This window comes from Bubalus bubalis, chromosome 8 (genome assembly GCF_019923935.1).
Source record: "Bubalus bubalis isolate 160015118507 breed Murrah chromosome 8, NDDB_SH_1, whole genome shotgun sequence".
Taxonomy (NCBI): Eukaryota; Metazoa; Chordata; class Mammalia; order Artiodactyla; family Bovidae; genus Bubalus; species Bubalus bubalis.
Genome location: NC_059164.1, coordinates 116,258,546 through 116,271,842, shown reverse-complemented (window position 1 = coordinate 116,271,842; position 13,297 = coordinate 116,258,546). Strand labels below are relative to the sequence as shown.

Here is a 13,297-nt window from a genome sequence, read left to right as displayed (position 1 = left end):
GCACGTGTGAATAAACTGTGCTTCCCTCTTGTTCATCTGTCTTGCTGTGAGGGTCCCCGCTGCAAGCCCAGGACGGGTAAATGGGGGTCTCTACAGCGTCCTGTACTGAGAAGGCAGAACGTCAGCAAGGGCCAAGCATCTGTCAAGTTTTGCTTCCAGGACAGCCAAAGAAATCCATATCTACAAGGATCCTATTGAAACAGGACTTTATCGGCTAATTTTAAACTTAATTTGCCCATTCAGCAAACCCAGCTCGCACCACGTGCCGGGCCCAGCCCAGAACTGGAGCTTCAGCTTCACACGTGTATGCATGGTCAGTCATTTCAGTCGTGTCTGACTCTTTGTGACCCCCTGGACTGTACCCCACCAGGCTCCTCTGTCCATGGGGATTCTCCAGGCAAGAATACTGGAGTGGGTTGCCATGCCCTCCTCCAGGGGATCTTCCTGACTCAGGGATTGAATCTGCGTCTCCTCCATTGGCAGGTAGATTCTTCTCTTCTGGGCCACCAGGAAAGCCCAGTTTAGGATATCATTTAGAGATAGATAGAGGATTTATCTGAGACCTGCAAAGAGCAAGTGAGGCCGCTGAGTATCTTCCTGTGCAATGCCCGGCTTGCCTTGCGATGGCCCGGGCAGCCCTGCTGGGGTGGACATCTCACATGGATTTCTGTCTGGTGGGTCAGAGAGCCCCAAGGTTACAGTCAGGGCCCTGGAGGATCTGTAACCCTCAAGCTTGACCTTATATTTCTTGTCAGACTGTCCACACACACCGAGCTTCTCAACTGTCTCTGGACTGGTTCTAATGCCCCACTGGTTAATAAGTGAGTTAAATAAAACCTCTGACACCTGCTCATTTACCTTCTCTGAGAATCACAACCTGACCAGTTGAAGGGGAGATGTTGGACCGGCAGTCAGAAATGGCCCTGAAGTTCTGAGGGCAGGGCGGAGGGCCAGTGGCCAGCAGGCACGACTCACGGCACGAGACGGGAGAGCCAGCCTGTGCCGTGTGCTCTGTCTAGTCCTCACGACACCCACAGGAGTGAATCCTCGATTCTTAACATGCATCCCCGTCTTGCAAATGAGGAACCAGAACGAGGCAGGAACTCGCCCCGGAGCATGGAACTGGGATCTGGACCCGGGCGGCAACATGTGAACCTCCACTCGGAACCAGTGGTTCTCAGTCTTGTCTTGGGGCGTCTTCGATGGTCATGCTGGCATCCAGTGGTGAGGGGCGGGGATATGCCTGAAGTCTCTGTGATGCAGAAGGCAGCCCCCACTGCAAAGGGTCCCCAGGCGCTGAATGCCGGAGAGAGAAAGCCTCAGACCTGGCAGGGGGCGGCGGGGGGTGGGCGCCTCATCCAGGCCCTGCTCTCACACAGCTCCTCTCACGCCTGCAGTCCTCACTTGCTTTTAACGCTTCCTTCAAGGCCAATCCCTCCTCTGCATAATAACCTCCATATTTCATTCACGCTAAATTCTCAGCCTAATGGATGCAAATAATAAATGCTTGCTAAATGGCTGCTCACATTTACTGCGTGATTTCTGACAGATCCGCGCTCACTTTGAAAAATCCCAAGACTGTTGTGATGGGGAAGGAGACGAGAAAGCGCGACATGAACACACCGCAGGTTACAGGGCGCTGGGAAAGCATTGCCGCGTTGAGCTCGGGAAGCTGCAGAGCAGAGGCCCCGAGGCCCGCATCCCAGCAGCCCTGATGGAGGCTAATTTTTCACTGTCCTTGAAGCTAATCAAGCCTGCGGAAACAGCATCACCAAATGGACTAAACGAGATTTTCAATTAACTCAAACAGATGGCTTAAATTTTCCAGGTGACTTTCCATATTAATTCAGAGAGAGTGCTGGACCAGGCCCCAGGCGGCCTGACAGGGATGGCGCTGCAGGAAGACAGCAAAGCACACGGATCTCGGGAGAGAAGACGAAGCAACAATCGCAGTGTTTCTCCTATCCCGGCAAGAATGCATGCATGTGCGCTAAGCCGCTTCAGTCATGCCCGACTCTCTGTGACCCCATGGACTGTAGCCCGCCAGGCTCCTCTGTACAGAGGCTTCTCCAGGCAAGAATACCGGAGTGGGTCCTGGCAAGAATAGCATCGCCCAGGTTGATTCCACTCCAGGACACACTGAGAGCCCCATCTCCCAGGAGGGGCCGTCCGAGACTGAGGCCTTGGGACCTGCTGCACGAGTAGGGCGGCCACTCCAGGGCTAGGACGGACAGACAGCTGGGAGGGACAGGCAGAGGGGAGCCTTGGGCTGGGTCTGTCCTCCTGAGGACCAGTGATTTTACACACCCCTGGAGATGGGAGAGCCGAAAGAACCTCAGTGTGTCCTGCAGTGGCCGTGGGCAAATGGGTTCTACCAGGGATAGCAATGAAGCCTCCACGGGAGACACCCGCATCGTTACGAACCAGCAGCTCCAAGCATCCATGTGTCCAGCCCTGAGCTGGGCCTGCGCAGGAGCCAGAGTGGCTGAGGCCACTGCACCCACCCTTCTGGAAGCTGCCAGGAGCTACTAGTAATGCAGAACTCCGTAAGTGAATAGGGAAGACCCAGGCTACCGTTATGGCAAAATGTGGGCTGGGTATTTGCTGAGCCTCCGGATGGATCATTCTCGGCTTAACTGGGCCCGTGGACAGGCCTGCAGCATCGATGAGGGAGTGGAAGCTGGGGCCAGCCCAGTCCCCTTCCCTTTCTGCGTCTTCCATCAATACTTTCAACAGAGTGGGGTTTAACATCGCTATTAGTAAACTCTGGAAGTATAACCAGTCCCCAGGCCACTTGGACTCTGGGACAAGATGAAACTGAAATCCAGACCCCTTCAGTCAGACTCTACTCAGCTTTCTTGATTGGAATATAAAATGCACCTGAGCCAGTCGTTACTCTCAACAGGATGGTTGCCATTGTCAATATGTCCCACCAACTGCGTGGTTGCTATGCCACCTGGGAGCTTTGGCTTCGCTGGAGCATGACTTCCCGCTTGGTCCGCAGGCCTGGCAAAGGGCGGCCGCGCTCCAGCGCAGCGCTCCAGCGCAGCGGTCCCTGCCCTTTCTTGGCACCACGGCCAGTGTGGCAGTAGACAGGTTTTCCACGGACCGAGTGCAGGGATGGTTTTGGAATGATTCAAGGGCATTACATTTACCGAGTTCACTGGGGAGGCAGAGCTCGGGCGGCACTGTGATGGTGAGCGGCTGTAAACGTAGACAGAGGTTCTCCCAATTGCCCACCACTCACCTCCCGCGGTGCATCCCGGTTCCTAACAGGAACAGGACGGCTCTGTGGCCTGGGGGCTGGGGACCCCTGCTCTAAAGTGAGGCTCTGAAAATGGGGTCCCATGCACAGTAGGTCTGATTACCTGGACTTTCTTGGAAAGGTGCATCTGTTCATCTGAGGGGTGAACCCCAAAGTCCTCCACGTGCAGGCCAGGTGCCCCCACTGGACACGTCCCGTCTGCCCCCCTGAGGCCCAGCCTCTGGGGGGCAGGATCTGAGTCTGACATGAGGTAAGACATCACAGCAGCTTTGACAGGTGTTCCTCTCTCAGAACACCAAGCCATAAAGCAGCCAGGAAAACGGTACAAAACGTGCCTTTTCCTTGGATGTTTAAATTGGCAGTCTGAGCCCACAGAGACCACATAAGCAGACACGGATCTCACGGTTATTGTCATTGTGTAATTGAAGGAAGGATGCAAACCTCATCCTCGGGTCATCGGGCGGCGTCATCTCCAGGTCGTGTGTGGGTCCGTTCAGGCCAATGACGTGCAGGGAGATGCTGGGGTTTTCACAGCCGGCCTGGGAGGAAAGGGGATAGAGGTGTGAGAGCCACCTCCCACCTGGACTGGCCTGGGTGCTGAGTCTGCTGGGAGACACGAGAGGCTCAGTGTGGGGAGGATGAAGCCCTTCAGGGGGAGTGTCAGTAGATGGGGCGGGGACGGGGAGAGGCCACTGTCCTCTGTCCTCTCCCTGCACGAGCGCTGGCCGGCAGGGCAGAAGACTAGGCTGCTGGTCTGACTCTGGCTCCTCCACCCCTGCAGATGGGGTGTCAGGGTGAGGGGGAAAGCGGACCCACACAGGGCGGGGCTCAGATGGGTCAGCAGCTCGTGGCTCCAATCTGAGTTCTGTTGGTCAGAACATGCTGACTTTCTACTAAAACAGGAAACCCCAGTCCCGAGCCACATGGAGTGTCATAATTCCAATCACAGACCTGCCCCAGAGCTCACGGTAAAGTCAGGGGGTTGCAGTTTTCTAGGTTTCAGGTCATTGCATCACTCCTAGGTTGGGGGGACTCCCATGAATGGGTTCACCAGGGAAAGTGTTCCCTTTCTAAGCAATCTCTGGCTCCCAGCCTCCTGAACTGTGAGACACACACATCCGCTGTTTAAGCTGCACGGTCTGCGGTGCTTGTTACGGAGCCCGAGCTGACTGATACACCTGGCGCTTCCTTCCTCTGGCCTGGGACCCTGGGACCCTTGCTTGGGCACCATTGCCCCCTCACTGCAAACTGCAGGCCGAGGGTCCTGTATCTCTAGACGGCAGGAGGCGTCAGCTCCCAGAGCCCTCCGGTGGCTGGAGAGCCGGGGCCAGGGCTGGTCGGCAGAGGCTGGACGGGTCCTTCTGGGGCAGCCCTGGGGGGACCCGGGGACCCTGTCACCAGAGGGGCAGGTGGGGCCCCGGCCTCTCTCTAGCTGAGTGGGCGGCAGGCCGTGCCCCCACACTGGCACGATGCGGTTTACTAACAAAGCCAGGTGTGACCATCCGTGCCTCCCTGCCTTCACCCCCTGCTGCCCACCTGCAGCCTTGCTGTTCTGCTGGCTTTTGTGGCAACACATGGGTCTGGGGAGCAATTCGAAACAGCACAGGTCAGCACACGGCCAGGCGCAGAGTGGCCCAGAGCCAAGGGGACCCTCTGACCCCCCAGAACCTGCAAAAGGAGCTAGAGGACAGAGTGCCCCAGTGTGAGCAGCGTGAGTTTCTGTCACCACGGAGTCACAAGGGAGGTGATGTATATCGGTTGGGATTGAAGCTTGCACAAATGACTAACGGTAGTTCCGTCATTTTAAAAAAAGTAAACCTGCTGACAAATTCAGCTCCGCAAAGATGGGAATTTAATGCAGTGTAATGGGACATAATCAATCCCGCCTCTGTTTACTGCCTTGCTCACAGCATGGGGGAGAGCCATGGCTCCACGAGGGGGTGGGGAGCCGATGAACGTATGCAGAGGCTGTCCCGGCGTGGCTTCCCACCTACCTTGGGGTAGTGGTAGGGCTTCGCGGTGGGGTAGATGGAGCCGGTGTAGGTGGGCAGCTCCATGACCGGCACACGTGAGTCGTTGATGGTGGCGTAGGCGAGCCGCGTACCGTCCGGAGACCACCAGTGGGCGATGTGGGTTTTCAGGATCTCCTCTAAGGAAACAGACAAAGCAGAGATGTGTGAAGGCACAGGGGAGGGCACCCGGGAGCCCCCCGGGGACAAATGCCTCCTCACAGCCTCTGAGGAGGCCTCCCCGTGCCCGGGTGCACCGTCATTCCGGACGTACCTGGGCCGACCACCGAACCCCAGCACAGCAAACCCAGTCAATCAAGGCCTGACCGAGCAGAGGCGAACCATCTAACAACCACTCTTTTTTTTGCACAATTTGAGCACGACGAGCCTATGAGGTCCTTTCTGAGTTGACTTACTATTGCTGTGTGTGGGTTATTACTTTAAGGGGATCAGAAAACCAAAACGAGAGGAGATCCATTCATCTCAAGCAGGGAGCCCCCACAGGACCAAGTGAGGACATAACTGTTTGGAGCTTGAATCCCAGGAAATCAACGAGCAGGAGACTCCTAGGGCTCAGGCCCGCACTGAGGCCCCAGGCACACAGCTGTGTGGGGGCGATGCTCAGAGCCCGGCGGGCCCCTCACTCTGATGGAAGCAAGCGATCACATTCCCTGCGGCAGAGACCCAGAATGGCCCCCTCTTCAGGGAGACCAAGATGGAAACAGCGATGGGCCCAGCCTCCACCGGGCGCTCCCTGGCTCCTCCCCGTCACGGAGTCTGGGTTAACTAGTGAGCTCACTGGGGAGGAGTCCCATAGGGTCTGACGTCTGTTCTGGAAAGAATGATCCCACCTTGCCTTCTGAACAAGCCGAGAGAGGGCACCTCCCAGGGGCCACTCATCAGAGCGCTGGGGTTGGAGAAGCACCTCAGGGCTAAACAGCTCTGAGGCTGGGGTCCTCCTTGGACACTGTGTGTGCGTTTTATTAATGAATTCCCCCAGATTTGTTTTTAAAATAATGGTCAGCACAGCTCTACAACCCCCCACCATGAGTCCCATTCCCCGGTCATTATTTGGGGTAGACCACAAACTGGCTCTGAGAGCCCGCAGGGACAGAAAGGCAGTCGGAACAGCTGAAGTCACACGGAGGAAGCAGAATGAGGGACTCAGACACCGGGGGATGGCTAGAGTGAGAATAAGGGCGAGGGAGGTGGCACTGGAGGCGGGGCCACAGGGGATCCGGTGGTGCGGTGCGGGGCCGGGGACCCGCCGACTGCAGGACGGAGGCAGGGGTGGGCTAGGGGGTCAGGGCCCTGCTGCAGGGACCACAAGGGCGTCCCGCAGCGCAGTTTAGGGGCCCTGCAGCTCCTGCTCCCCCCAGGGGGCTGGCCGATGGGCAGTCTGTCCCTCCATCATGGGCTCCACCAGCCTGGGGGCTCAGTGGGAGGAACCACAACGTCCTGCTGGACCTGCCTCAGCAGAGCTAGAAGGGACTCCCTTCATGAAGCGCCGGCCTCCCTGAAATAACTCTTCCTGTGCCCCCGACCCCCCACCCCGGGGGCTTCCCTCCTGGTCTCTAGCAGCCTGCAGAGACCCTGACCCCTGTGACCCAGGAGCAGCGCCAGACAGCAGCGTCTTGTTTCCCAGGAAGTACCCGGCACGTCTGAGTCCCATCACCAGATGCACCCCAGGCCTGTGGTGCGGCGGGTCCGCGAAGGATGCCTAAGGGGCCCCGGTCCTGGGCTCTGCACCCATCCTGCCATCCACCGGGGGGTCCCCGAATGAGCTCCCCACTGTCAGCCGAGGGGCACAGCAGCTGCCTCTAACACCCCGACCCTGCCGGCACTCTGACCTTGCGGCACCCCAAGAAATGACTCAGAAGCATTGCCAGAGCCGATAAAAAACCCAAAGGTCTGCTGAGGCAAAAAAAAAAAAAAAAAAAAAAAAATGCAGCCAGCGAGCTCTCCAGGGCTTGTAATTTTCCAGTGTCTTCAGCAGCCGGCAAAGTGACTTTCAGGTGTGGGTTTGGGAGGAGGTGACGCAGAGATGACTCTCTGAAGAACCACCTGACTTGTCTGGCTGGTGTGATGGACTCCAGCAGACGGGCTGCTGGGGAAAACGGGCCCACTTGCAGTGGTTTGTGGGAGACCCTGCTCCACCACACTTGAGCTGGGGGCTGGGGAGGTGAGCACGTCAGGGAGGGACAAGGGAGTACAGGGGAGTCAGCGGGAGCAAGCAGAGAGCATGGGGCAGGGGGTGGGAACAGGCAAGCATCATCCACCTGAAATCAGGGGCTCGAGCCTGACCGCAGCGCTCACAGCCTGTTCCTCCAGAAAATCCCAGCGGAACAGCGGCGGGTGCAAGTAAGGCACCTGGATAGAAGCGTCACCCAGGAGCAGACCAGCAGCACAGCCCCGCAGACATGCAACTTGACCGAGGCTTCTCTGACCCGGAGCGGCTCCCTGAGAGGGAAGGGACAGAATCAGCAGCCTGCGGGGTCCGGCCCCCCTTCACCCCCAGACGGGCCCGGGGCTTGGTGAGGGGCACGGAGTGCGGGAGGGCACACTGCTAGCTTCTCATCCATCCGTCATGCGTCCACCTCGTTTCCAGAACTTGCCTTTGGACACAAAGGAAACACTGCTGCTGCGGTCTGGCCAGCACAGGGCAGGGGTTCCCACGTGCGGGGACGAGAGCCAGATCGGGGAGAAAGGAGCCCCCAGGCTGGGCTGCGAAGCACTATTCTTGCCTTGTCCATTAGCAGATGCCGAGTCTGTCACTGAGCTCAATGCACTGCTCAGAGCACACGATGCAGAGGACCACAGGCTTCAGAGGAGAAATGTGCTGGTCAGAGGGCAGCTCAGAAACCAGAGTGCTCAGGAGTGACAAGGGCCTGCTGTCTATGTTGGCAAATGCTCAACATCCCACAGCGAGACGATTGCTAACGAAAGAGAAATGCCTCCATGCCAAAGGCAGGCCATACACAAAGGGCAGCTTCGATTTATTCTCTCCAAACGCTCTTAAACACATTGTTCCTGGGTATTTTTATTTTCCTGTGAGTTAGTTGCTTCTTAAAGAGATAATTAAGTATAATGAACTACGGGGAAAAGGACCAGGCAGATGAAACCGTGACATTTCCCCGTTCATTATGAACGTCCCCATTCTGCAAATGTTTTCTTCAGGCTTCTAGCTTAATGATGCAGTTGGTTTAAATGCCATGAACCAAAAGTAGTCTATGGGCAGAGTTTTGCAGGGGGAAAAAAAAAACTAGTTCATCAACTAAATTACTTGCATGAGCCTTTGCCTTGGAACAACAGGAGAAACTGCCTTCTGAAGTACAGATAACTCGTGAGAATGAGAGGGTACAGTTTTCCTTCACTGCCCTTGACCTGTCCTGGGACCTTCTTGGAATCAAGCAAGAAGGATGCATCTCGTGACATTCACTTGAAGAGGAAGAAATTTCCATCCATGCAGCTTCAGCTCACAGCTTCATCTGGGCCCACTCCCCTAGGTCTTGTCACCACATCTTAAAGAAGCGAACATTGTCACTCAGGTTGCACATATATGGGCAGGTCCAAGAGGACAAAGTCCCTTTGGGGCTCAAGGTGATAAAGGCCAGTCCCTCCAAGATGAGGAATTCTCCAATTTTCCAGATTGTTTTTCAGATGGAGGAAAAGGAGGGGCCACCACGGTCATTGCATAATTCTTGCTGGGTGTGCTTTCGAACTGTGATGCTGGAGAAGATTCTTCAGAGTCTCTTGGACCAGTCAATCCTAAAGGAAATCAGTCCTGAATATTCATGGGAAGGACTGATGCTGAAGCTCCAACCCTATGGTCACCTGATGCAAAGAGCTGACTCACTGGAAAAGACTCTGAAGCTGGGAAAGATGGAGGGAGGAGGTTGAAGGCAAAAGGAGAAGGGGACGACAGAGCATGAGATGGTTGGATGGCACCAGCGACTCAATAGACATGAGTTTGAGCAGCTCCAGGAGTTGGTGAGGGACAGCGAAGCCCGGGGTGCTGCAGTCCATGGGCTCGCAAAGAGTCGGACATGACTGAGCGAATGAACAGCAACAACAATCCCTTAAGGTGGTGCTCAGGGAAGCATGTGGGAATAGCGTGTGCTTTTGTTACAGACGCCTGGGTCCCACTCCCGGGAGAATAGTCATGGTTTGGTGGGGTGGGGGAAGGGCACGAACCCCTCTTCTGCACAAGCTCACAGGCTAGTTGATCCTGACATCTGATCAAACAGGCCCTGCATTCTGGAGATGCATGTCTGTGGTCTGTGGCAAAAAATGTCATCCGCCAGGGCAATAAACAGAGGATGCTGCAGTGTGAAGCCAGCAGCAGGGCTGCTGGCCTGATGGTGCAGCCCGAGGGAGTCCAGGGTGGAGGAGGACAGGATGCTGGCCCTAGGCAGTGATGATGCCTGTCTGGGAATGACTTCAGTGAGCCCAGACTCCCGCATCGTCCACAGGGAGACGCACAACTATCACCATCTCGAGAGGTCTGGTCTTGGCGATGAACAGTACTCTTCTGACGCTTGATTACATTATTTTCCAGCAAAAACTCCTACATATCCTGGCTTCTTCCTTCCCTCCTTGGAACAGTCCCTCGGAGCCACTGAGAGGCTGTCTCCCAGGCTGTCGTCCTCAGTAAGGTCCCTGAATGAGACAGCTGGTGGTGCAGCGTTAAAGAACCTGCCTGCCAATGCAGGACACTCGGGTTTGATCCGTGGTTTGGGAAGATCCCCTGGAGGAGGAAACCCACTCCAGTACTCTGGCCTGGGACATGCCATGGACAGAGCAGCCTGGTGGGCTAGAGTCCATGGCGCGGCAGAGGGTCAGACACGACTCAGCACTGAGCACAACCCAGGCATCTTTTAGGCTGTGCACTTTTTTAGTTGACGGGTCCATCAGTACATTAGAAATAGGCTTCCAAATTATTTGTGGGGAGCATGCCATTTTGAACAGAATAGTAGGTTCCACTTAAAGGTGTGTTGTGGGTGAAACTGTCCCCTAAAAATAATGACATCCTGACCCCTGGTACCTGTCAAGGTGACCTTGTTCGGAAACAGGGTCACTGCAGATGTAAGTAAGATGCACATTAAGACGGGCTCACACTGGAGGAGGGTGGGGGCCCCAATCCAACACGACTGGCACCTCCTAAGGACAAGTAAAGAGACAGAGAGTCAGAGCAGGCCGGCGCCCTCTGGGGGCAAAGGCAGAGCCTGGAGTGATGCGTCTACAAGTGGAGGATCAGCAAGGATGCCCCTTCAGAAGCTGGAAGAGACACCTCGGCTTCAGACTTGCAGCGCCTAGAGCTGGAACAATAAATCCCTGCGGTTTAAAGCCATGCTGTTTGTTGTCTTCTGTTACGGCAGCTGCAGGAATCTGCACAAGGTCATGACTATGCTGGGTCATGACCCCCAGAGAGCCAGCTCCTCACCGGGTGGATGATGTAGGAGAGAGTCAGCCGAATTCTGCCCTGAAACTCAGCGGGGTGACCTTCCAAGCCAGACCGGACCAGGAAGGGGCTGCGCTCTGGCCTCAGCCCTAAGAACAAGCTGGGCTGGACCCAGCGCCCCCCTCCCTGGTGCTCACACATGCACACACGTGCTCACATGCGCACACACACACATGATGCTGAGTCTGCCCGGCTGCATCCCCAGGCCCCGACCTGCAACGTTCCAGCCTCCACTAGGCCTGGATCAAGTTGGCTGCCTCAACTTCCACCCAACATGCTGGGGACCTGCTCTGCCTGGGACCCTTGCTGAACCCCGGTCAGATTCAGGTACGTCTTTTGGTCGAACAAATATTTAACATGCACCAGACACCATTCAGCATGCTTTCCAGGTAATAACTCATTTACTACTCCTGACGGCCCTCACGACTGAGTGGCTAACACGACTTCTAAAATAATTTGTGTTGCGTTCATCATGACAGCACCTGCATGGACCGCACCAGCGTTTAGGTGGACGTTGACACATGGTTTGGTCCACATGTGACGAGTCGTGGGCATGGGTTTGCAGACATCCTGACGTTGCTCCACAGCCTGTTCCCACGCCCTGGCTTAGATGTGGACCAGCTTCCTTTGAGCAGGTTCCAGGACGTCCACCACCAGAGCCAACACCGCCCTGTTTCCTGAGTTCCTGGCAAAGTACCCACCAGCCGTGAGCAGAGGGTTGCCAAGGCCGCATCTGCCAGAAAACGGTGAGCTTGGACCAGCCTGGCCGCAGCGGGCACACTCGAGGTGGCGGGAGGCACAGAGCGCAGCAGGTGCCCAGGGAGGACACGTGTTCAGGCCCTTCCTCCTGGGCTCGCGGCCTCTCTGAGCATCTCCTGACCTTCCTCCTGACCCACCCGCAAGGTCCTGGAGGCGGCCTTGGAACGACCCACGGCCTCTGGTGAGCTCTGCAGCCCCCAATGCGCTGGCGTCAGCGAGTGCGGTCATGGGCCCTTGTTCGAGGTCGACATTCCCGGCTGTGTGCCCAGGACCTTCCCCAGGAGACCACCCTGAGCAGCAGCTACTCAGGCACTGGGGTGCACGCTCTGGGGGCAGAAGAGGCTTGGGAGGTTGGCTTCTGCCTTGAGGATCTCACACAAGAGGGGAAACCCGACCAGGGACCAGGAAAAATGTGCCCTGAACACAAGCGTCTGGTCTCCCTCAGCCTTGGGGCAGGCTGCCAAGGGAAGGGGGGCTCTCACTGCAGGATCTCGGCCTGCATTTAAATATCATTCAAGGGACTTCCCTGATGGTCCAGTGGTTAAGAATCTGCACGCCAATGTGGGGAACGTGGGTCTGACCCCTGCTCCAGGAAGACCCCACATTCCAACAGAGCGACTGAGTCATGTACTGAAACGACTGAGCCCACGTTGTGGAGCCTGCGAGCTGCAACTACTGAAGTCCACGTGCCCCAGAGCCCGTGGTCTGCAACACGAGAAGCCAGAGCACTGCAACTAGAGAGGAGCTTGCACAGCAGCAATGAGGACTCCGTGCTACCAAAAAATATCATTCAAGACCCCAAGCCTGTCAGTCCAGTGTCAGCTGGGCAGTCTTTGGGTGTGGAGGGCGGGGGTGCAGGAGAGAAGGGGGAGCCCGTGGGAACCGGGCAGGGCCTTCTGCTGACACCAGGGGCATCCCCGCTGGCAGTTCCCTTCCCAGTTGTTGGGGGTCAGGGAGGGGAAAGGCTGCCTCCAAGCCTTGGAGGGACCACAGGTGGGTGCATAGGACGGGGCTGCCCAAGGTGCCAGACCTCGTTCTCCTCTGCTCTGATGTTCTCAGCGCAGCAGGTGTGCGGAGTCAGTTATCACACGGGGCTGACCCCCCGGGTGGAGGTGGGGACGGGAGAGCCACCCTGCTCACCCTAGAAGGCGTCCTGGAGAGGGACCTGGAGGGAACGGTGTGCACAGCACACATCCTGCCCTACAGACGTGAGATGCTAAGGAGGAGGGACCCCCGAGCCAGCCTCTCCAGGGCCACTTGCCGACCGTGTGACTGCGGGGAAGTCCCTGCCTCGGGTTTCTCGTCTGCAAAATCCGTCTCTACCTCGTGGGTTGTTGTAACAGTGATGTTAGTTCTTATACATAAACGCGCTGGCAAGCCTGCCGCAGCATCTGCTACGACCACGTAACGCGTGTCAGCCTGGGCCGCTGCAGTCAGGGACCCACTGAAGGAGCAGAAGCAGCTCAGAGGGAAGATGAGCTCGGACCGGACTGATGTGGCCGCCAAGCATGGGCCACTGCAGCAATGGGCACCTGGGGACAGAGCCACTAAGCCATCGGGGAACCCTCACTGTTGAACACCCTCGCTGTGGCTCCTGGTAACTGGAGGAGAGAAAAAGCAAATGGCTCAGGCTTCCCAGAGGCCCTGGCGGATTGTCTCTGCCCTGTCAGGAACAGCAAGCACAGCAGACATGCCGGATGCGCAGGGCAAGGAGGGTGGCTGCTTCTCCAGTGCTCATTTTGTAAAGCGCCTGCAGAGCTGACCCTGCCTGCCACAGAACAACCCTCAGACCACCCACATGCA

General features: G+C 56.8%; 1 protein-coding gene across 4 annotated transcripts in view; it reads right to left on the bottom strand.

Annotated features, from left to right (window-relative positions):
• Positions 1-13,297, bottom strand: part of DPP6 (dipeptidyl peptidase like 6) — a 1,060,979-nt gene that overhangs the window by 88,830 nt on the left and 958,852 nt on the right. For all 4 annotated transcript variants that reach the window (XM_045166493.1, XM_025292131.3, XM_025292128.3 and 1 more), the window contains exons 9-10: positions 5,260-5,414; positions 3,707-3,804 (exon numbers count right to left, since the gene is read on the bottom strand). In XM_045166493.1, coding sequence (XP_045022428.1) covers positions 3,707-3,804; positions 5,260-5,414 — 253 coding nt within the window. The remainder of the gene's footprint in view (positions 1-3,706; positions 3,805-5,259; positions 5,415-13,297) is intronic.